The sequence below is a fragment of the Salvelinus fontinalis genome, chromosome 16 (genome assembly GCF_029448725.1).
Source record: "Salvelinus fontinalis isolate EN_2023a chromosome 16, ASM2944872v1, whole genome shotgun sequence".
Lineage (NCBI taxonomy): Eukaryota > Metazoa > Chordata > Actinopteri > Salmoniformes > Salmonidae > Salvelinus > Salvelinus fontinalis.
Window position 1 is genome coordinate 7804880 of NC_074680.1, and position 25675 is coordinate 7830554.

General features: G+C 45.1%; 1 protein-coding gene across 1 annotated transcript in view; it reads right to left on the bottom strand.

The window, feature by feature from the left end:
- Positions 1–14701, bottom strand: part of LOC129812591 (zinc finger protein 395-like) — a 30680-nt gene extending 15979 nt beyond the window's left edge. Inside the window, exons 1-3 of the mRNA XM_055864272.1 lie at positions 14318–14701; positions 1908–2213; positions 733–962 (exon numbers count right to left, since the gene is read on the bottom strand). Of these exons, the coding sequence (XP_055720247.1) occupies positions 733–962; positions 1908–2102 (425 nt within the window). The 5' untranslated portion in view covers positions 2103–2213; positions 14318–14701. The remainder of the gene's footprint in view (positions 1–732; positions 963–1907; positions 2214–14317) is intronic.
- Between the last annotated feature and the right edge of the window lie 10974 nt (positions 14702–25675).

Consider the following 25675-nt stretch of genomic DNA (forward strand, 5'->3'; position numbering starts at 1 on the left):
CCTCCCCACACTACATTACACTACCCTTACCTCCCCACACTACATTACACTACCCTTACCTCCCCACACTACATTACACTACCCTTACCTCCCCACAATACATTACACTACCCTCACCTCCCACACTACATTACACTACCCTCACCTCCCCACACTAACCTTACCTCCCCACACTACCCTCACCTCCCACACTACATTACACTACCCTCACCTCCCCACACTAACCTTACCTCCCCACAATACATTACACTACCCTTACCTCCACACACTACCCTTACCTCCCCACAATACATTACACTACCCTTACCTCCCCACACTACCCTTACCTCCCCACACTACATTACACTACCCTTACCTCCCCACACTACATTACACTACCCTTACCTCCCTACACTACCCTTACCTCCACACTACATTACACTACCCTTACCTACCCACACGACATTACACTACCCTTACCTCCCCACACTACATTACACTACCCTTACCTCCCCACTACATTACACTACCCTTACCTCCACACTACATTACACTACCCTTACCTCCCCACACTACCCTACCTCCCCACACTACATCACACTACCCTTACCTCCCCACACTACATTACACCACCCTTACCTCCACACTACATTACACTACCCTTACCTCCCCACACTACATCACACTACCCTTACCTCCCCACACTACATTACACCACCCTTACCTCCCAACACTACATCACACTACCCTTACCTCCTGGGCACATTGGGCACATCGATGCAGGAGGACACTTGGTATGGTTTGCTTGTACTCTGTGTTGCATCAGGAGGCTGAGGAGGGGCAGTGGGGGAGGTCCAGACGTCCTGTAGTTTCCTGAGGACATGCTGTCCCAGAGCAGGCAGCAGGATGGCCACCTCATTATCCACATGGTTGTGTTGCTCCACCACCCCTGTGCACTCACGCCCTCCACACAACACATACACCTGTGGAGGGAGGGAGGGAGGGTTTAGAGGCAGTGACATGTTAAATCGAGGAGGGAGGGAGTGGGAGGGAGCGAGCGAGAGAGAGAGGCAAAGCGAGAGACAGACAGAGAGAGAGTGATAGAGAAGTACAATGACAAGTAAAAACAACAAGTCAGAGTTAGTGTCAAGCTAGGGGGAGAGTGGTGCGAAAGACATAGCGAGACAGAGATAAAGAAAAAGAGAGACCGATATAAAAGAAAGAGAGAGAGCGATGCCTTGAAGTAATCGTGCCACTGTGGCCATCAAACAGCCCAGTGGACAAAGGCAGAGTGACAGTGACAGAATGACAGTGGACTGCTGCCCAGCCTGTTCACCTGAGAGGAGTGAAATACTGTAGATGAGAAGAGATGGGATAAAGGCCAAGAGATACAGATTTACATCAACACTGAAAACAAGGGAAAGATAATGGGAACAGACAGTGACAGACAGACACATTGGCTGTTCTCTCAAGCAGAAAACAGAAGGCTGAGACCACATGGGGATAGATACAGATCACCCTGTTGCAGGAGAACTTTCCTGCAATGCAGGAAATTGAAAACGTGTAGTGTATTTGAGGTTTAGGCTTCTGAATTTTGTAGTTTCCACTTTGAAATTTCAGACATGATTTTCCCTTACGAAAAATGTATCAACCCTTTCAAAAATGTCCATTAACTAAGGTAATTTCCTGTTGCTGCAGGATTCTTAAATTGGCTCAAATGAAGATCCTACATCTGTAGTAGTTATGAAAAGTTACATAAGAACAGTGCATTCCATTTTTTCTCCCTCCCTCCCTCTCTTCTCTCACCTACTCTTGTCGATCTAGCCCCTTCTCTCCTCTACCCTCGTCCCTTTCCCACTCTCCCTTCTCACCCTCTCTCTCCCTCCTCCCTTCTCTCCCCACCGCTCCCTGTCTCCCCTCTCCCTCACCTTCTGTCCAGGGTGTAGTTTGTAGTTGAACCTGCTGAGATGCTGGGGCCCTGGTGGTCCCATAGTTGGGCTCCCCACACCCCCCTCAGGGTCCCCGTGGGCCCCTGTCTCCAGTGTGCTCTCCATGGAGGGGCAGGAGGTACACAGCAATGCCCCTAGGGGGGAACGCTTCCCCAGACGAGTCTTGGGTAACATGGTTGGGAGTAACACTGTGTCTGTAGACTCAGAAGATCTATTGAGGTTTGGTTCTCTGGAACAATGGCAAAGACTGGTCGTAGAATAGGACAGAGTGAAAGAGAGGTACAGCTGAAAGAGAAGAAACAAGATTGGAGAAAACGTCTTCCGCGATACTTCTGCGATGCGAATTGAATCCAGCCCTTAGAAATTGACCATCTGCTTTCAATACATTATATAACAGAGAAAATCTTTGTGCTCCATTTGCTATTGTATTTCACGCTTCAAAACCCTATAAAGTTGCCTTCATTGACATAGTCATATCTGTCCAGATGCATGTGTTGATGCCATGAACCTTGATGGATTGATTAAATGTGCGGGGAAGGCATTTTTGGTAGCTAATAACATCACTGTTTTTCATCAGAACTTGAATGAACACCCGTCTCAGACCACAATCTACCCCTCTTCCAATCTTCTCCCCTTAAACGCTCTGGGTCGAAATTGCTCCTGATCTTGGATAAGATTACCATATCCGCCAACCCTATCCTTGACCATTAGAGGGATAAAAACAAATTTGATCCCAAATCAGTGGGTCGAGGCGACCCCTTTTTTAAACCACCCTCTGACTATATACTGTATGTGTAGTGGCTTGGGATTAGATGGCTCAAGCTAATAAAGCTACAACTAGTGTTGCACGGTATACTGAAACTTCTGTACTTTTTCGATACTAGAACACGAAAAACAGTTCGGTACTAGAATATTTGTTACTTTCGGTATTTCTGTCAAATGTGTCTCATGGATCAAGCCCGTCTATATCAGCGCAGCCGACCCCTTATCATAGCTCACCCTGCCTGCGCCACTTACTCACTGGGAGTCTGGGCTGCATCGTGTTAGCGCCACTTACTCACTGCTAGCCTGCACTGGGAGTCTGGGCTGCATCGTGTTAGCTCCACTTACTCACTGCTAGCCTGCACTGGGAGTCTGGGCTGCATCGTGTTAGCTCCACTTACTCACTGCTAGCCTGCACTGGGAGTCTGGGCTGCATCGTGTTAGCTCCACTTACTCACTGCTAGCCTGCACTGGGAGTCTGGGCTGCATCGTGTTAGCTCCACTTACTCACTGCTAGCCTGCACTGGGAGTCTGGGCTGCATCGTGTTAGCTCCACTTACTCACTGCTAGCCTGCACTGGGAGTCTGGGATGCGTCGTGTTAGCTCCACTTACTCACTGCTAAATGGCACTGGGAGTCTGGGCTGCATCGTGTTAGCGCCACTTACTCACTGCTAGCCTGCACTGGGAGTCTGGGCTGCATCGTGTTAGCGCCACTTACTCACTGCTAGCCTGCACTGGGAGTCTGGGCTGCATCGTGTTAGCTCCACTTACTCACTGCTAGCCTGCACTGGGAGTCTGGGCTGCGTCGTGTTAGCTCCACTTACTCACTGCTAGCCTGCACTGGGAGTCTGGGCTGCGTCGTGTTAGCTCCACTCACTCACTGCTAGCCTGCACTGGGAGTCTGGGCTGCGTCGTGTTAGCTCCACTCACTCACTGCTAGCCTGCACTGGGAGTCTGGGCTGCGTCGTGTTAGCTCCACTTACTCACTGCTAGCCTGCACTGGGAGTCTGGGCTGCATTGTGTTAGCTCCACTTACTCACTGCTAGCCTGCACTGGGAGTCTGGGCTGCATCGTGTTAGCTCCACTTACTCACTGCTAGCCTGCACTGTGAATCTGGGCTGCATCGTGTTAGCTCCACTTACTCACTGCTAGCCTGCACTGTGAGTCTGGGCTGCATCGTGTTAGCTCCACTTACTCACTGCTAGCCTGCACTGGGAGTCTGGGCTGCATCGTGTTAGCTCCACTTACTCACTGCTAGCCTGCACTGGGAGTCTGGGCTGCATCGTGTTAGCTCCACTTACTCACTGCTAGCCTGCACTGTGAGTCTGGGCTGCATCGTGTTAGCTCCACTTACTCACTGCTAGCCTGCACTGGGAGTCTGGGCTGCATCGTGTTAGCTCCACTTACTCACTGCTAGCCTGCACTGGGAGTCTGGGCTGCATCGTGTTAGCTCCACTTACTCACTGCTACCTGCACTGGGAGTCTGGGCTGCATCGTGTTAGCTCCACTTACTCACTGCTAACCTGCACTGGGAGTCTGGGCTGCATCGTGTTAGCTCCACTTGCTCACTGCTAGCCTGCACTGGGAGTCTGGGCTGCATCGTGTTAGCTCCACTTACTCACTGCTAGCCTGCACTGGGAGTCTGGGCTGCATCGTGTTAGCTCCACTTACTCACTGCTAGCCTGCACTGGGAGTCTGGGCTGCATCGTGTTAGCTCCACTTACTCACTGCTAGCCTGCACTGTGCGTCTGGGCTGCATCGTGTTAGCTCCACTTACTCACTGCTAGCCTGCACTGTGAGTCTGGGCTGCATCGTGTTAGCTCCACTTACTCACTGCTAGCCTACACTGGGAGTCTGGGCTGCATCGTGTTAGCTCCACTTACTCACTGCTAGCCTGCACTGGGAGTCTGGGCTGCATCGTGTTAGCTCCACTTGCTCACTGCTAGCCTGCACTGGGAGTCTGGGCTGCATCGTGTTAGCTCCACTTACTCACTGCTAGCCTGCACTGGGAGTCTGGGCTGCATCGTGTTAGCTCCACTTACTCACTGCTAGCCTGCACTGGGAGTCTGGGCTGCATCGTGTTAGCTCCACTTACTCACTGCTAGCCTGCACTGTGCGTCTGGGCTGCATCGTGTTAGCTCCACTTACTCACTGCTAGCCTGCACTGGGAGTCTGGGCTGCATCGTGTTAGCTCCACTTACTCACTGCTAGCCTGCACTGGGAGTCTGGGCTGCATCGTGTTAGCTCCACTTACTCACTGCTAACCTGCACTGGGAGTCTGGGCTGCATCGTGTTAGCTCCACTTACTCACTGCTAGCCTGCACTGGGAGTCTGGGCTGCATCGTGTTAGCTCCACTTACTCACTGCTAGCCTGCACTGGGAGTCTGGGCTGCATCGTGTTAGCTCCACTTACTCACTGCTAGCCTACACTGGGAGTCTGGGCTGCATCGTGTTAGCTCCACTTACTCACTGCTAGCCTGCACTGTGAGTCTGGGCTGCATCGTGTTAGCTCCACTTACTCACTGCTAGCCTGCACTGGGAGTCTGGGCTGCATCGTGTTAGCTCCACTTACTCACTGCTACCTGCACTGGGAGTCTGGGCTGCATCGTGTTAGCTCCACTTACTCACTGCTACCTGCACTGGGAGTCTGGGCTGCATCGTGTTAGCTCCACTTACTCACTGCTAGCCTGCACTGTGAGTCTGGGCTGCATCGTGTTAGCTCCACTTACTCACTGCTAGCCTGCACTGGGAGTCTGGGCTGCATCGTGTGAGCTCCACACTCATGCTGTACAGAAGTTAACAGTCTTGAATAATGGAGAAGGGAGCAATTCGGGGCGTTCCTGCATGTGGTCATTCTCGCATCTGCAGGAACCCCTCTTGATACTTGTATTGTTACATTTTTAAGCTAGGACAGGTAAGGGGGTGGGGGCGCTCCAGTACAGTAGGTATCATAAGGGACATAGTCTTTTCATGCTACTTTGATACAAAGTGATTTTCGTAGCAGGTTAGGAGAGCATTTTCGCTAACCCTAACCCCTTTCCTAACCTTAACCTCAGTTTCCTAACCTGCTACGTTAATTATCCTAACCTGATGCGTAAATTCTCCTAACCTGCTACGAAAAAGTAACTTCAGTATCGAAGTGGCATGAAAAGAGTGTTTCCCGGTAGCGACCTTCGCCCACGCCTGTCGGGAACTGTTGACGGCAAGGGCAGGTGTTCGGAAGGCTGAAGCAAAGGACACTGTGTGCTAGCTAGCTAGTCCTACGGAAGACTCTGCTACACAGCAGGTGGGAGGTGACGAGCAAGCTAGCTAGTTCGCTAGCACACGGTATCACCCTCGCTTCCCGCCTGCTGTGTACCGGAATAGCTAAAGGGAAGCGGGGGCAACACCGGTAAACAGTGGGTGTGTTTGAGCGGTAAGTCTAACGAAGCCGACTGTAGACAAAAGTTGGCGAGTGATGTCAGAGAGGTGCATCTGCGATAGCCGAAAGTTGAACACTGTAGTGCTTTTCAAACAGCAAGGCTCAGATCAACTCAACATGGCAGTATCAACATAGATGCTATTGCTTATAAAAGTTTTTCTTTATAAATGTAGAAATAAACTTCTCTATACACCCCCTATTCCACACTCACAAAATGAAAACATAGCGTGTGTGTGTACAATTAATTGGTTAGAGATATCAAATATCACTTTAATTTGTAGCCTATCCCCTGTAGCTTTAGAATCGTGGCAAAGTTGTTTGCTGTTTCAGTCATGTCTTTGGCCACGTTCGTGTCGGTCAAACAAAAACACCCCAATGATTGGTTAACAAATAGTGCCTCCCGCAATGCAGGTGATGGCTGCATAGTGTAGTTGGTGAGAAGCAACTACAGTGACTTGAAGCGACTTCATAAAAAACTGCATGACCTTTGATCACATGATTTTTGTAAAGTTAATGCAGTCGACATGTAGTTGCAAGTCGGAAAAATGTTATACCCATAATGCAACACATTTGAAAGGTGGTGACCAACATTGGTCAACATCTTGACAAAAGTGATCTGCTTGAATGCGCCCGGTGTTCTTCGCACCTGCCTGTTGGGCACTGTTTTCCTGCATTTCTGTTAACAACAATGAGGGCAGGTGTTCGGCAGATGGGAGCGAAGGACACAGTGTGCTAGCTAGCTAGTCCTAGGAGGACTCCGGTACACAACATGCCGGAGGCGGGAGAGACACTGTGTGTTAGCTAACTAGCAAGCTATCTAGTACATGGTGTCACTAACTAGTAAACTAGCTATTTAGCTAGCACATGGTATCACTAACTAGCTCACTAGCAAGCTAGCTAGCACATGGTGTCACTAACTAGTAAACTAGCTATTTAGCTAGCACATGGTATCACTAACTAGCAAGCTAGCTAGCACATGGTGTCACCCCCGCCTGCTGTGCACTAGAGTAGCTGGCGGAAGGCGGAGTCGACAGGTAGACAATGTCCTTCGCCCCTGCTTGTCGGGCACAGTTTTCCCACTGTTCTGTGAATGAAAGTGAGGGAAGTTGTTCAGCAGGCAGGAGCAAAGGACACTGTTGAATGTGAAGGACACAAAGAGTCACACAAGCATGAAGTTGTCGTGCTCAAGGGGGGGAGGGGCATTCGTGAAGGAACCAATGGGGTGTTCCTGCAGTTCCAAAAAGGCCCACACACAGAAACGCCCCGAATTGCAGACTAATAGAATAATGCGACACAGCATGTAGAAATGTTCACTTTACAGTGACCAGGTTTACATTCACATCCATATCCCGTTACTATTCGGGATACTCAAGTACTCTGTTTTATAAACATCCTATTCTGTTTACAATAACCCCCCAAAACTTGTATACCAGTTATGAGAAACCCAGATAAGATGCCTGGGATATGCTGTTCTAAGACGGGATACTGTGGCATGTAAACATCTTATCCCCTTTACTGTTGTTTTTGCAGTCTGCGCTGTCAGGCTCAATTTCACAAATCACGTGTGTTGTGTGATGATGTTTTCATCCGGTTGTCAAACAAATCACCATAATAATTCCATAATAATTTTGCCCACTATAATTAATTTACTATAAATTAAATTACGTTTCTGCTTATAATTTCCGACATTTGGTAGGCCATATTATAACTTCCGACATTTGGTAGGCCATTTGTTTGTCAACTGTAGTTTGATAAATGCAGCTTCTCTTCTGTCATCATTTGTTGCCCCAGAAGACTAAATAAAGTAGTGGTCACCAGAATAATATCTTACATTGATAGAATGAATGCATTTGTAATCTAGTTAACACTGGTAAAGTTGTCTGTTTCGTTTAGGGACCGGGGAGAAAACACAATAACTACACAAAACAGTGGAAAACGGAAATTAGGAAATGAAAAGCTGAGAAAAGGACAGAACACATTTCTGATAAGGCTTCCATTCATCTTGGGTGCATATTTTATGTGGTTCAAATACTGTCTGCTGATAGTGTCAAAGATAACACATTCCACGCAAAATCCCATTTTCTCAAACGATGCTGAAAGAAAAAAATAATATTTCTCCGCTCCTGTTCCCGAGACAAAATTAACATTGGTTGTATAATTTCACTGCAAAAATGCACAATTCTGCAGGAGTTCATATTATATTACACTACATGTGAGCGTTTATAGGCCTACAGTCAGTGTCCATATTTCAGTTACTATTCCATTTAACCAATATGAACTTAAATGAGGAATATTCTGTTCATTCATAGATACAGGGATACTCATGAGCAGGATATCAAAGGTGCATGTAAACAGCATATCCCGAATAAAATGTTAAGCGGGATATGAGCTGCTATCTGGAATACTGTGTGCATGTAAACGTGGTCAGTAGATGAAGATACTGGTAGCTTCCAGCTTTGTAGGCTTCCCTTGCTAGCTGACAGATAAAGCTAACATCAATCCACTACCCAAGTACTTTGGTTGCAGTGGTGTAAAGTATTTTAGTAAAAATAATTTAAAGTACTACTTAAGTCGTTTTTTGGGGTATCTGTACTTTACTTTTTATATTTTTGCCAACTTTTACTTCACTACATTCCTAAAGAAAATAATGTACTTTTTACTCCATACATTTTCCCTGACACCCAAAAGTTTTTGTTACATTTTGACAGGGAATTGGTCCAATTCACACACTTGTCAAGAGAACATCCCTGGTCATCCCTACTGCCTCTGATCTGGCAGACTCACTAAACACAAATGCTTCATTTGTAAATTATGTCTGAGTGTTGAAGTGTGCCCCCTGGCTATCCACCAATAACCAATAAAAAATACAAGAAAATTGTTTAATATAAGGAATTTGAAATGGTTTGTACTTTTACTTTCACATGTGATTGTCACGTTCCTGACCTTATTTCCTTTGTTTAGTCTTTGTTTAGTTGGTCAGGACGTGAGCTGGGTGGGTGATTCTGTAATGGCTTCCGTCGGTAGAAGGAGAGGAGGACCAAAGCGCAGCGTGGTATGTATCCATATTTATTAGAATACTTCTTCAATACGAACAAAACAATAAACAAACGAAAACCCAACGAAGCTACAGTCCCGAACTAGAGAACACAAAAACAGATGAACGCAAGAACAGGAACAATCACCCACAAACCAACAGTGAAAACAGGCTACCTTAATATGGTTCCCAATCAGAGACAACGTAAAACACCTGCCTCTGATTGAGAACCATATCAGGCCAATAAGACAAACCTAAACAAAGAAACACATAACATAGACTACACCCACCCAGCTCACATCCTGACCAACTAAACAAAGACTAAACAAAGGAAATAAGGTCAGGAACGTAACATTGATACTTAAGTACATTTTAGCAATTCCATTTACTTTTGATACATAAGTATATTTAAAACCAAATACTTCTAGACTTTTACTCAAGTAGTATTTTACTGGGTGACTTTCACTTTTACTTGAGTCATTTTCTATTAAGATATCTTTACTTTGACTCAAGTATGACAATTGAGTACTTTTTCCACCACTGTTTGGTTGAAATATTATTTTAGTACTTTTCTCAGCACTTAAAAAATGTGCAAACCATAATGCTAAATATGCTTATTTCAAAGCTGATTGCCACCAAAAGCATTAGTCATTCACTTATTTTGTCTCTCTCTCACATCTCTCCCAAAGAATAGCAGCAAATGAAGTCATTACTGGTTAAAGAGACAGTGCACAGTTTGATAAAAGAGGCTACTTCTATGCAAATGTTGTTGACCAGTACAATAAAATAAGTCCCAAATGGAAGGGAAACATATTGTTTGTCATCTATAGCCCCATGAAATCAGGCAAAACAAGCTCAATAACTCCATGCATGCACACACCTATTGACTATGCATTCACCTGTATTGTGGATAGGCCTACGCTACATCTTGATTTACCCCGTTTATCAATAGATACTTACAATTTACCTTACTACCATAATGCAGTTACATTGGTAAAAACAAAGTCAAATTGATTGTATGATTGTATAATTGATTCATTAATGCATACACGCATATATCCAAAAAATGTTGCTGTAAAAACAATTTTAACTCAAAAGATTGTCGTGGTATCGTTTTGGTATCGAGTATTGTGATACTAAACCTTGTATCAATATCGAAGTCAAAATTCCGGTATCGTGATAACCCTAATTAGAACACAAAAATTTCCCATGATGACCTATTTTGAAGCCCTTCTATTTCGGACACTGTTGTCCATCATTAGATTGGTCTTGATACTTCTTTAAAGAGAGGACGGGCTGGTTGCTGGTCAGACCACCTACACACAGACCTAAAGTTAGCTGCAAATCAACATCCCAATGGAATGTTTAGGCCTACCTTAGGTTTCAACATACAATTACGTAAAATTAGCCGGTAAATATTATCTTCAAACCAGACAGTATATTAATTGCATAGTTATTACAAAAGAGTGCACTACTAATGACTCTTTCCACTTGTTGAATTTCATGTTATTCAAGTTACCCTGCACATATTCAAAATACATGATTACGTCAAAATACTTTGTATTTACCCTGCTTAGGAAAAAGGCTAAAAGTCACGACACTGCTCCAATGAGTCTGCAATCAGTCTCCAATAAGTTGAGGTGGGATTCTTCAATAATACTCTCCCAATAATTACTGAACGTTCCCCTGCAAAGCGGAGGACTCATTCTACCACCAATCACCCTTCCTGTCTCACGTAGTCAATAAAATCACTATTTGGATGTCATCATGAAACTGATGCAAGTCTCAATACCAGAGAGCAAGACAGACACAGTGAGTCATCCCTTCTACAGAGTACAGAAGAGAATTTACAGGTGGGAAAGATTTGGGGTGGGGAGTGTGGAGTGGAGTGCAGGGTGGAGGAGAGAGGAGTGGTGTGTGTGTGTGTGTGTGTGTGTGTGTGTGTGTGTGTGTGTGTGTGTGTGTGTGTGTGTGTGTGTGTGTGTGTGTGTGTGTGTGTGTGTGTGTGTGTGTGTGTGTGTGTGTGTGTGTGTGTGTGTGTGTAAGCAACACCAACGCCACCAGGGGAGCCAAAGACTGAGTAGTACAGATATAATTTCAAATCAAATGTATTGGTCACACGCACGGAATACAACAGGTGTAGACTTTACAGTGAAATGCTTACTTATGAGCCCATTCCCAACAATGCAGAGGTAAAAAGTAAGACAAATATTTTCTAAATAAAAAAGGAAATAGAAACACAATAAAAACTTTAACGAGGCTATACAGTTGAAGTCGAAGTTTGCATACACTTAGGTTGGACTCATTAAAAACTTGTTTTTCAAACACTCCAAATTATGTGGATATATTGAAGCAACATCTCAAGACATCAGTCAGGAAGTTCAAGCTTGGTCGCAAATGGGTCTTCCAAATGGACAATGACCCCAACCTTACTTCCAATGTTGTGGCAAAATGGCTTAAGGACAACAAAGTCAAGGTATTGGAGTGGCCATCACAAAGCCCTGACCTCAATCCTGTAGAAAATTTGTGAGCAGAACTGAAAAAGCGTGTGCGAGCAAGGAGGCCTACAAACCTGACTCAGTTACACCAGCTCTGTCAGAAAGAATGGGTCACAATTCACCCAACTTATTGTGGGGAGCTTGTGGAAGGCTATCATCACCCAAGTTAAACAATTTAAAAGCAATGCTACCAAATACTAATTGAGTGTATGTAAACTTCTGACCCACTGGGAATGTGATGAAAGAAAGAAAACTGTATAAAACTGTACATAGAAGGTGTATCAGTACTGAGTCAATGTGCAGGGGTACGAGGTAGCTGAGGTAATTGAGGTAATACAGTATGTACATGTGGGTAGAGGTCTGTTTCTGAGAATTTTCCTGCACGTCAGGAAATGCAAACTTGTAGTGTATTTGAGTTTTAAAAAGGCTTCAAAAGTTTGTCATTTCCACTTTGAAATTTCAGACTCGATTTCGCCGAATGAAAAGTTTATCAACCCCTACAAAAATGTGCATTCATTATAATCCGCATAATAATTCACATTTTCCTGCTGTAGCAAGATGGCTCAAATTAAGATCCAAATCTGTATGAAAGAAAACATTTGAGAGACTAGGAGAATGAGAGTGAGAAAGAGACATCTCTGAAGGTCTGGTTGGTAACTGCCATAAAAAAAACCTCAAATTACAGTCAGGTTTTTTCTCTCCATCCCCCTCCTTGATTCCAGTAATGGTTGACTCACTGGTGTAATAGTAAACTGATCTGATCGTAACAGCATTTTCTTTGACCGGACAACATTGTGTGTTACAGTAGCTCTCTACTGTACATGCCACAATGGTCAGTCACAGACGGCATACTTCATTTATTTAACCTTTATTTAACTAGGCAAGTCAGTTAAGAACAAATTATTATTCTTATTTCGATTACTGGCCCAATGCCACTAGTCTACCTGCCGCCCCATACTGCCAGGAATACTAGGGAAAAAACACATCCTAAAAAGGTGTTAATTCTGACCAGAACGTGATTATTATTATTTAACTATGCAAGTCAGTTAAGAACTAATTCTTATTTACAATGACGGCCTACACCGGCCAAAGCTGGGCCAATTGTGCGCCACCCTATGGGACTCCCAATCACGGCCAGCCTGGAATCGAACCAGGGTGTCTGTAGTGTCACCTCTAGCACTGAGATGCAGTGCCTTAGACTGCTGTGCCACAAGGGGGGGGGGGGGGGGGCAATCCCCTTGAATGAGAGATGAGCCCCCTTTTATTTTTATTTATTTAACCTTAAACTAGCTATGCATGTGCATGCAAACGTAATGTAATCCTCTACTTTCTTATTATTTGTTTCTAAATATTATTTTCAGGAAATTAATATTGTTTTTATTTCAAATCAGTTTGCTCTGAAGAGTATGTCATTGTAGGCGACTGTATTGTCCATGACAGAAAGGTGGGGGTGTTCGTTTCATTTGGAACACACTTTTATATTCATATTTACCACTGTAACAGTTCAAAACTGCATTTTAAAGAAATAGAATCGGCAATTTAGCATTATTTAGAGCCCCGCCAAAGTTTGGCTTTTGTCCCCGCAGGAGGCCTTTTGCCTTTTGGTAGCCCGTCATTGTAAATAAGAATGTGTTCTTAACTGACTTGCCTAGTTAAATAAAGGTGAAATAAAATAAATAAATAGCTTTATTATCACTGTCATCATCATCGTCATCATCAGTCTCATCAGTGTATATCTCCACATCTTTACTATTGCTTAATGTAATAACATGATAATAACAACGCAGCATAATAACGTTGACCAGGGGGTGAATGGGAGGCTTTAATTCAAGGTGTCAATCAATGTCATCATCATTGCATTAAGCAGCGACGTGCTTACAAAAACATCACTCTGAAGGAGTGTCCACCCCCTATCGGTAAAGAGTGGTATAACCACGCATGCCCGCACTAACTGCCCATTGTGTATTTCCCTTACCAAAACAACTTCTAGGTGAGCTTACTAACCATGACGGTACAGCAAAAAAATACCATGAAAATACCACCATGTTATCCCTATTGCAGCAATATTCTCACTACAACACTTTTAATGTCAATATTTTATTCACTATAATGCATAATAATTTGTTTATTAGTATACATGTTTTGTGCATGTTTACAGGTTCCACAATAATAGGATAATCTTGTAAATTAAACGGAATAAATTCATCAACAAGGTTGTTGTAACAAAGGAGCACTGCGCACAAGAGAGTTTAGGATGAAAAACATGACTTTTACAGTAGCCCAGCCTACATTCTGATACGCTGTTATGTTACGAAAGAAAATGTCCTTTACAGCGCTACTCAGCATTGCTTCATTGACGAGTGATTGATGGCTCACAAATAAAAACAGTGCGTCTGTTTTGACTGCGTCCTCCTAATATGACTTGCCACTCGACAGTTGATCAACATGGTCATATAGAAATGAGCCCCAATACATTTTGCAGCGATCAGATCAACACGTTTTTTTGGGAGTTGTTCATGCTTACAATGAAAAACATACAATTACAATCGAATCCTTATGCAATACATAAGACATCTACTAGAATGTTGACAAGCATCGGTGAAAAATGCATCATAAACAGCACTTTTCTTTGAAAAAAACAACCCAAAGTTTCAATGGGTACAGTGCACTTACCTCCGCCAATTTTTTAACACACCCCCTTCCTTCAAGCTCGCTTTAACCGGCTGTAACTTGAAATGCTATTTTCTGTGCCTGGAAAAAGGGTTGTATGCTGGTTATATCCAAACCCGATATGGAATCAGGGGCAGGATCGGAATGGAGCCTTTCTTCTGCTAAAACAGTCTCAAGTAAATACCATACAATGCCCTTGGACTCAAATAACCGTGTACTTTACATTTAGCCTCAAGTGGATAGATAAATCAGCGGCGGTGAAACCATTTTAGTGTGGAAATATAGCTGTAGGTGTCAAGTTTTGATATTAAGAAACGAAATTCAATTCCGGGTTTTCTTAACTCTCTATTCAGCGGGTTTTCAGGTCTTCTAGTAAACAAGCTAACCATGTGGTAAAGATGTCAGCGTTCATTGGTCAAACCCTGTTTTTCAAGACACAAGTCCCACAAATCTCACTTGTTTACAGTAGCCTGGAGTTGGGCGTGCTTGAGTGGAGGAGAGCTCACAATGGACATACAGTAACTAAACTAGGTTACATTGTTGTATCTCTGCCCTGCTGCAGAAAGCACATAACTACATTTAACGTTGTAACATTGCTTCAGCGCTAGCTTGTCATAGGCTACAATAGGGAATTTGGGGATGTTTGAAATTAATGAATAGAAAAAGACAAGCCTACTGATTATAAATATATGTTATCTACTAGTATTTTTATTAGTCCTACAATGTTGTTGTCATATCATACCCCTCTACAACAATTTAGCTACTGTATGTAACGACGTCATCGTAATCTCACTATTGATCAGCGTTTGACAAAACATTGCAGCGTTTGACAAAACGATTCGGACGAGATTTGCTGTGACTGACACAGTAGGCTAAATGCAGTCCACACTGCCTCCGTTTACACTAATGTTAAGGTGTAGTTGGTTTTCCTTTTCTTGGGGTAAAAACAACAAATCCCTACTGTATGTGTAGTTTGGTATGCGGATTGCTTGTGTGGGCGGGAAGTCCCCTAAATGGATTACATAACATAGCCTACAGCAGCAATATAGACGCAGGGATGATGTTTGTACAGCAATATAGATGCAGGGATGATGTTTGTATGGCTTTAATTGTTTCACCTTTTCTGGACGGCACCGCCGCGGAAAGATTTAACGTCCCCATGCCGCAACTGCATGGCAAGCACATGCTCTACGTTCGGGTGAACATGTGGTGGTCGGTCGGGCGAATATATATGCGCGCACGGCTGAACGCGTTCACTCACACACATACACAGACTGAACAGCTGCATTGAGAGAGCATAGGCTAACGCACGGTGGGTGTGTGGGTGAGTCATTGGCGCTCTAGAGACTGGTGTTGCGAAGCACTGGTCCAATGACCCAGATACAGCAGGATTATTATACATAGACCCCTCCATAGGCCCCCTTCTCAGTTTTCATCCACCTGGCTAGTAAATTACCCATCTCAATCATGCCAAAATAAATGCTCTATTGCCTAAAAAAATGTATACAAGCATAGTCTATTCACTTCAGCAAATCATCTCTCTCTCTCTCTCTCTCTCTCTCTCTCTCACACACACACACACAGAGACTAACATGTCTCTCTCTCTCTCTCACACACACACCTCTGCACGTTAACCATTACTAAATCGGGCATGCAGGCCTAGGTTAATCGCTCATGGACTGACTACGTTAACTAAGCTTTTAGTTCTGGGTTAACTAAGATTAGGCCAAGGTTGGTGGTGATGTTCGCCTGTTGTTTCTCTCATGTGTGTTTCCCTATAGTCCACTCCCCACATTCCTACTATTGGTCCACTCCGTGGGTGTGTCGCAGTTACCCTATCAGTGCCATGTCTGATTCTCTTCTTTTTTTTTGTATTCAATGGAAGAGAGTGCAAACAGATTTATAATGCTTAGCATTATGCACTCCAAATGTTCCACATGGAGATGCAAGGATTGGACTTTACACTTTAAAGTATTCAAACTAAAAATAACTTGTAAAAATAATAGAGGACTGCTTGTTAATGTGCATGATATCAGTTTGCGAAGCAGATGTACAGTTGAAGTCGGAAGTTTACATACACTTAGGTTGGAGTCATTAAAACACAGTTTTTCAACAACTCCACACATTTCTTGTTAACAAACTATAGTTTTGGCAAGTCGGTTAGGACATCTACTGTGTGCATGACAAGTAATTTTTACAAAAATTGTTTACAGATTATTTCACTTATAATTCACTTTATCACAATACCAGTTGGTCAGAAGTTTACATACACTAAGTTGACTGTGCCTTTAAAACCTCTACGGGCCCCCCATCCCGGATCCGGGATCATTCTCATCAGAAATGCTGACTAGAATAGCCTAGCATAGCGCCACAGGGATATCATATAATATAATTTCATGAAATCACAAGTCCAATACAGCAAATGAAAGATAAACATCTTGTGAATCCAGCCAACATGTCCGATTTTTAAAATGTTTTACAGCGAAAACACAACATATATTTATGTTAGCTCACCACCATATCCCAAAAAACACAGCCATTTTTTCACCGCAAAGATAGCTTTCACAAAACCCACAAATAGAGATAAAATTAATCACTAACCTTTGAACAACTTCATCAGATGACAGTCTTATGACATCATGTTATACAATACATTTATGTTTTGTTCGAAAATTTGCATATTTATAGCCAGAAATCGTGGTTTTACATTGGCGCCATGTTCAGAAATGGCTCCAAAATAGCGAAAGTAATTACAGAGAGCAACGTGAAATACGGAAATACTCATCATAAACTTTGATAAAAAATACATGTTGTACATGTAACGGCTGTCTAATGCCTCCTCCTCGGATGAGGAGGAGGAGTAAGGGTCGGGCCAAAACGCAGTGTTTAATGAAGACATAATGATTTATTTAAAGACGAACACGAAAACACTTGGAAACTACAAAACGACGTAGACAGACCTGAACTTGGAACTTACATAAAAAACACGAAGAACGCACGAGCAGGAACAGACTACATACACGAACGACAACGAAACAGTCCCGTGTGGTGCAAAATACACAGACACGGAAGACAATCACCCACAAACAAACAATGTGAACAGCCTACCTTTATATGGTTCTCAATCAGAGGAAACGTCAAACAGCTGTCCCTGATTGAGAACCATATAAGGCTAATACCAATGAACCTAAACATAGAAACACATAACATAGACTACCCACCCAGCTCACGTCCTGACCAACTAAACAAAGTAAAACAAAGGCAAATAAGGTCAGGAACGTGACAGTACGCCCCCCCCCCCCCCCCCCCCCCCCCCCCCCAAGATGCTGAACCTCAAGGGGAGGGTCTGGGTGGGCATCTGTCCACAGTGGCGGCTCCGGCGCAGGACGAGGACACCACTCCACCACTGTCTCTGTCCCCCTCCTTAGCGTCCTCCGAGTGGCGATCCTCGCACCCGACCCTGGTCTAGGAACCTTAACACCGGTCCCCCCTAGATAACTCAGGACATAGAGGTAGCTCAGGACAGAGAGGTAGCTCAGGACAGAGAGGTAGCTCAGGACAGAGAGGTAGCTCAGGACAGAGAGGTAGCTCAGGACAGAGAGGTAGCTCAGGACAGAGAGGTAGCTGAGGACAGAGAGGTAGCTTAGGACAGAGAGGTAGCTTAGGACAGAGGGGCAACTCTGGACTACTGGCAGCTCCGGGCTGAGGGGCAGCTCCGGACTGAAGGTCAGCTCATGACTGGAGGTCAGCTCGTGACTGGAGGGCAGCTCGTGACTGGAGGGCAGCTCGTGACTGGAGGGCAGCTCGTGACTGAAGGGCAGCTCGTGACTGAAGGGCAGCTCGTGACTGAAGGGCAGCTCGTGACTGAAGGGCAGCTCGTGACTGAAGGGCAGCTCGTGACTGAAGGGCAGCTCGTGACTGGAGGACAGCTCATGACTGGAGGACAGCTCATGACTGAAGGGCAGCTCATGACTGGAGGGCAGCTCATGACTGGAGGGCAGCTCATGACTGGAGGACAGCTCATGACTGGAGGGTAGCTCATGACTGGAGGACAGCTCATGACTGGAGGGCAGCTCATGACTGAAGGGGTAGCTCAGGACAGAGAGGTAGCTCAGGACAGAGAGGTAGCTCAGGACAGAGAGGTAGCTCAGAACAGAAAGGTAGCTTAGGACAGAGGGGCAACTCTGGACTACTGGCAGCTCCGGGCTGAGGGGCAGCTCCGGGCTGAAGGCCAGCTCCGAACTGAGGGACAGCACCGGACTGGCTGTCTCTGGCGGATCCTGGCTGGCTGGCGGCTCTGGCGGATCCTGGCTGGCTGGTGGCTCTGGCTGCTCATGGCTGGCTGGCGGCTCTGGCTTCTCATGGCTGGCGGAAGGCTCTGGCTGCTCCTGTCTGGCGGAAGGCTCTGGCTGCTCCTGTCTGGCGGAAGGCTCTGGCTGCTCCTGTCTGGCGGAAGGCTCTGGCTGCTCCTGTCTGGCGGAAGGCTCTGGCTGCTCCTGTCTGGCGGAAGGCTCTGGCTGCTCCTGTCTGGCGGAAGGCCCTGGCTGCTCCTGTCTGGCGGAAGGCTCTGGCGGCTCCTGTCTGGCGGACGGCCCTAGCGGCTCCTGTCTGGCGGACGGCTCTAGCGGCTCCTGTCTGGCAGATGGCTCTGAAAGCTCATGACAGACGGGCGGCTTTGAAGGCTCAGTACAGACGGGCAGCTTTGCAGGCTCAGTACAGATGGGCGGCTTTGCAGGCGCTTGGCAGACGGACAGTTCAGACGGCGTTGGGCAGACGGGCAGTTCAGGCGCCGTTGGGCAGACGGGCAGTTCAGGCGCCGTTTGGCAGACGGGCAGTTTAGGCACCGTTGGGCAGACGGGCAGTTCAGGCGCCGTTGGGCAGACGGGCAGTTCAGGCGCCGCTGGGCAGCCGGCTGAGGCGCACTGTAGGCCTGGTGCGTGGTGCCGGAACTGGAGGTACCGGGCTAAGGACACTCACCTTCAGGCTAGTGCGGAGAGCAGCAACAGGACGCACAGGACTCTGGAGGCGCACAGGAGGCTTAGTGCGTGGTGTAGGCACTGGTGGTAATGGGCAGGAGACACGCACCATAGGGCTAGTGCGTGGAGGAGGAACAGGGCTCTGGAGACGCACAGAAGGCTTAGTGCGTGGTGACGGCACTGGTGGTACTGGGCTGGGGCGGGGACGTGGCGCCGGATATACCGGACCATGCAGGCGTACTGGCTCCCTTGAGCACTGAGCCTGCCCAACCTTACCTGGTTGTATGCTCCCCGTAGCCCGCCCAATGCGGGGAGGTGGAATAACCCGCACTGGGCTGTGTATGCGAACCGGGGACACCATGCGTAAGGCTGGTGCCATGTATGCCGGCCCGAGGAGACGCACTGGTGGCCAGATGCGTTGGGCCGGCTTCATGACATCCGGCTCAATACTCAATCTAGCCCTGCCTGTGCGGGGAGGTGGAATAACCTGCACTGGGCTATGCACACGTACAGGAGACACCGTGCCCTCTACCGCATAACACGGTCTCTGTCTGTACTCTCACTCTCCACGGTAAGCTCGGGGAGTTGGCGCAGGTCTCCTACCTGACTTTGCCACACTCCCTTGTAGCCCCCCCCAATAAATTTTTGGGCTTGACTCACCGGTTTCCAGCCTCGCTTCCGTGCTGCCTCCTCATACCACCGCCTCTCGGCTTTAGCTGCCTCCAGCTCTTCACGAGGGCGGCGATATTCTCCTGGCTGTGCCCATGGACCTTTTCCATCCAATATTTCCTTCCATGTCCATGAATCCTGCGATCGCTGTTGCTTTCTCCCACGCCGCTTGGTCCTTGGTTGGTGGATGATTCTGTAACGGCTGTCTAATGCCTCCTCCTCGGATGAGGAGGAGGAGTAAGGGTCGGGCCAAAACGCAGTGTTTAATGAAGACATAATGATTTATTTAAAGACGAACACGAAAACACTTGGAAACTACAAAACAACAAAACGACGTAGACAGACCTGAACTTGGAACTTACATAAAAAACACGAAGAACGCACGAACAGGAACAGACTACATACACGAACGACAACGAAACAGTCCCGAAACAGTCCTGACCAACTAAACAAAGTAAAACAAAGGCAAATAAGGTCAGGAACGTGACAGTACACATAATTAAAGATAAACATCTTGTGAATCCAACCAACATGTCCGATTTTTAAAATGTTTTACAGCGAAAACACAACATATATTTATGTTAGCTCACCACCATATCCAAAAAAACACACCGCCATTTTTTCACAGAAAAGATAGCTTTCACAAAACCCACAAATAGAGATAAAATTAATCACTAACCTTTGAACAACTTCATCAGATGACAGTCATATGACATCATGTTATACAATACATTTATGTTTTGTTCGATTACGTGCATATTTATAGCCAGAAATCGTGGTTTTACATTGGCACCATGTTCAGAAATGGCTCCAAAATAGCGAAAGTAATTACAGATAGCAACGTGAAATACAGAAATACTCATCATAAACTTTGATGAAAGATACATGTTTAACATATAATTAAAGATATACTGGTTCTTAATGCAACCGCTGTGTTAGATTTAAAAAATAACTTTAGTAAAAAGCACAGCATGCAATAATCTGAGACAGCGCTCAGCCATTCTCCACCATGTTGGAGTCAACAGAGTCAACAGAAATACGAAATAACATCATAAATATTCCCTTACCTTTGATGAACTTTCATCAGAATGCAGTGCCAGGAATCCTAGTTCCACAATAAATCGTTGTTTTGTTTTATAATGTCCATTACTTCTGTCGAATTAGCAACTTTGGCTAGCATGTGTAGCTCACGTGTCCATACACATTTGCGCAATGAACGAAAACTTAAAAAAGTGATATTAAAATTCGAATAAACTGGTCAAACTCAGTTGAGAATCACTCTTCAGGATGTTTTTCTCATATATATCCAATAACGTCCCAAACGGAGCATTTCTTCATGTCTATCTAACGCAGTGCAGACAAAGACATCACATTCCCTCTGCGCGTGGCCAAGAACTGGCAATCTGCCTGACCTGTCACTCCAAAGGCTCTCATCCGGTCCCACATGAAGCTATATGCTTCATTCCACGTTCTACTGCCTGTTGACATCTAGTGGAAGGCGTATGAAGTGCATACAGATCCATAAATATAAGGCAATTGAATAGGCGATGCCTTTCACAGTGACCCATTTCAGAATTTTCACTTCCTGTTTGGAAGTTTGCCTGCCATATGAGTTCTGTTTTACTCACATATATAATTCAAACAGTTTTAGAAACTTCAGAGTGTTTTCTATCCAATAGTAATAATAATATGCATATCATATGATCTAGGACAGAGTACGAGGCCGTTTAATTTTGGCACAAATTCATCCAAAAGTGAAAATGTCGCCCCCTAGTTCTAAGAAGTTGCCTTTAAACAGCTTGGAAAATTCCAGAAAATAATGTCATGGCTTTAGAAACTTCTGATAGGCTAATTTACATAATTTGAGTCAATTGGAGGTGTACCTGTGGATGTATTTCAAGGCCTACCTTCAAACTCAGTGCCTCTTTGCATGACATCATGGGAAAATCAAAATAAATCAGTGAAGACCTCCAAATAAAAATTGTAGACCTCCACAAGTCTGGTTCATCCTTGGGAGCAATTTACAAACGCCTAAAGGTACCACATTCATCTGTACAAACAATAGTACGCAAGTATAAACACCATGGGACCATGCAGCCGTCATACCGATTAGGAAGGAGACGCGTTCTGTCTCCTAGAGATGAACGTACTTTGGTGCGAAAGTGCAAATCAATCCCAGAACAACAGCAAAGAACCTTGTGAAGATGCTGGAGGAAACAGGTACAAAAGTATCTATAGCCACAGTAAAATGAGTCCTATATCGATTTAACCTGAAAGGCCGCTCAGCAAGGAAGAAGCCACTGTTCAAAAACGCCATGAAAAAGCCAGACTATGGTTTGCAACTGCACAAGGTGACAAAGATCGTACTTTTTAGAGAAATGTCCTCTGGTGCGATGAAACAAAAATAGAACTGTTTGGCCATAATGACCATCGTTTTGTTTGGAGGAAAAAGAGGGAGGCTTGCAAGCCGAAGAACACCATCCCAACCGTGAAGCTCGGGGGTGGCAGCATCATGTTGTGGGGGTGCTTTGCTGCAGGAAGGACTGGTGCACTTCACAAAATAGATGGCATCATGAGGGATGGAAAATTATGTGGATATATTGAAGCAGCATCTCAAGACATCAGTCAGGAAGTTAAAGCTTGGTCGCAAATGGGTCTTCCAAATGGACAATGACCCCAAGCATTCTTCCAAAGTTGTGGCAAAATGTCTTAAGGACAACAAAGTCAAGGTATTGGAGTGGCCATCACAAAGCCCTGACCTCAATCCTTTAGAAAATTTGTGGGCAGAACTGAAAAAGCGTGTGCGAGCAAGGAGGCCTACAAACCTGACTCAGTTACACCATCTCTGTCAGGAGGAATGGGTCAAAATTCACCCAACTTATTGTGGGAAGCTTGTGGAAGGCTACCCAAAACGTTTGACCCAAGTTAAACAATTTAAAGGCAATGCTACCAAATACTAATTGAGTGTATGTTAACTTCTGACCCACTGGGAATGTGATGAAAGAAATGAAAGCTGAAGTAAATCATTCTCTCTACTATTATTCTGACATTTCACATTCTTTAAATAAAGTGTTGATCCTAACTGACCTATGAAAGGGAATTTTTACTAGGATTAAATGTCAGGAATTGTGAAAACTGAGTGTAAATGTATTTGGTTACGGTGTATGTAAACATCCGACTTCAACTGTATGCATATCCTCTTAATCCTTAACTCATATGTGCTGTATATGTCAATCTGTTAACCCACAAAACCTTTTTTATGACAATTCATGTGATTTACAGATTAGTGCATCTGTCTCTAATAACATTCCTATTATAAGCAGTAGTCAAGGTTTTCTGGCCATGAGATAAATCTCTTAGTGCCCAGATTTTTTTTCCTGACCATGTGACTCAACTACAGAGAAACTCTGGGTCCCATTTAAAGGCTATATCCTAGACCCTGGCCAGATCACACATGGTCATGCATGAAAAGCTCCTGGCCCACTGTTTGAGATCAGGAGAATGGATTAGTTAGTGATTATTTCAAAACTATAAAGCCGGGGACAAAACCTGACAAGTTGATGTTGTGGTGTTATCTCACCCTGATACAGTAGTCTCAAGTTAGCACATTCCCAAGACTTGTTCATCCCTCGGCTGTTGGAGAGTAAAATGCCTCCTATGATCCGCTTTAGTCCTCTTGTTGAAAAACAAACAAAAGGCTTATTTCATAGGATGTAACCTACAACTTACACATTACAGACCATTAGAAGGAGTTGGTAACACTTTGTGATGCAGCTCTAATACATTGTAACTAAGACTTGTCATGAGCCTATATGACTCCTTATAATGTCCTATGAACCCTATTATAATACCAACCTCATGATCTCAGAGTTTCACTTCGGATTTCACGTAATTCGATGAACGTACATTTTTCACCCATTAATTCCATGTGATTACAGGGTTAATTCCGCGAGGTCACAGGGTTAAAACAGAAACAACTCAAAAGGGTTAAGTTTAGGCATTCATTCATAGTGGTTAAGGTTAGAGCTATGGTTTGGGTAAAGCATAAAACTAAATAATACATTTTGAAAAAAGGGCTATTTCCATTTAGTATCATGAAGTACTCTCATCAAGTGTGCGTTGGGGTTGGAGTGAACATCCTTTATTCTAGTGTCCTCTGTCCACCCCCGCCCTGTCCCGCCCCTTACTACTCTCCCCGAGGTGTAATGTGACCACAATGGACTAAATGTCTAGGCAGTAGCGAGATGTAAAGTCCCTAGAACGCACACATAGGCGCATGCACAAGCCCCCAGAACACACACACACTCTCTCTCTCTCTCTCTCTCTCTCTCTCTCTCTCTCTCTCTCTCTCTCTCTCTCACTCTCTCTCTCTCTCTCTCTCTCTCTCTCTCTCTCTCTCTCTCTCTCTCCTCTCTCTCTCTCTCTCTCTCTCTCTCTCTCTCTCTCTCTCTCTCTCTCTCTCTCTCTCTCTCTCTCTCTCTCTCTCTCTCTCTCTCTCTCTCTCTCTCTCTCTCTCTCTCTCTCTCTCTCACACACACACAAAGACACGCACACACACCCATACACACTACACAGACACACACACTGTTCGTTCACACACTGCTGACGAATCACAAGACAAATTCCACTTCTCACCATGTTATGCTCTTGCCTCTGATTGCAACAGATACTTCAGCCGCTCCCAGCGAATTTCAGAAATGTCATGACAGTGACCTCAATGCCAACAGGTGATAATGAGAAATGGATGTCCCCCTGCACTGAGGAGAGGAAGAAGCGGGGGGGAAAAGATAAGCACACTAGATGACATACAGTAGTGTCAAAAACCAGCTTATCGTAAATTGAGACAATATTCCTTCCCCCTCCCCCAAATACAATCTAGACTCTACTTTCCCCAAGTAACTGTTCTTCTCTATGAAGTAACGTTAGAAGTAGCCGATGTCAATGGGCTACGTAGACACTGAAAAGACAATACCAACGGGGAACTATAGCATGTACATCAATAACTGTTCTATGGATGGGGTGGGTGTAGGTGTGGGTGAGTGTATGTGTGTGTCTGTGCATATGAATAGGAGTGTGAGGGAGGTTGAATGTGAATATGTTTAGGAGGGTTGGGCGGGAGAGAAAGGATGTGTGGAAGCATTGGGTGCACGATGCATGTGAAAGAAGGAGAATGGACGAGGGATGGTATAAATGTGCCTGAGAAGAAGGGAGGGTGGGTGGGAAAAGACGGGAGGTTGTGACAAGCTTGGCTTGGGTGGGTAAGAGTGGGCAAGGAAGGGAGGTTGTGACAAGCTTGGCTTGGGTGGATAAGAGTGGCAAGGAAGGGAGGTTGTGACAAGCTTGGCTTGGGTGGGTAAGAGTGGGCAAGGAAGGGAGGTTGTGACAAGCTTGGCTTGGGTGGACAAAGATGGGAGGGTCGCCCAAGCTTGGTTTAGGTGGGTAAAAGGGGGAGGAAAACTTGGAGGGGGTGGTGGAGAGGGACACGCTTGGCTTGGGAAAGAGGAAAAGAAGGTTTTACCTATACTACAATGTAATCTCATTTATTTTGTCACTTGCAAACCTACTGTCAAATGAATATCGGAGAGAAACGTCAAGTCATTATTATTCCTTGTTTGCCATTATAGTTAAGATCCAATGGTGGTTATTGGCAACAGTGGAGCTGGGAGGGCATCAGACACTTCCTTGAAGTATGTCTGGTGCTTCCACTCATCTCTCT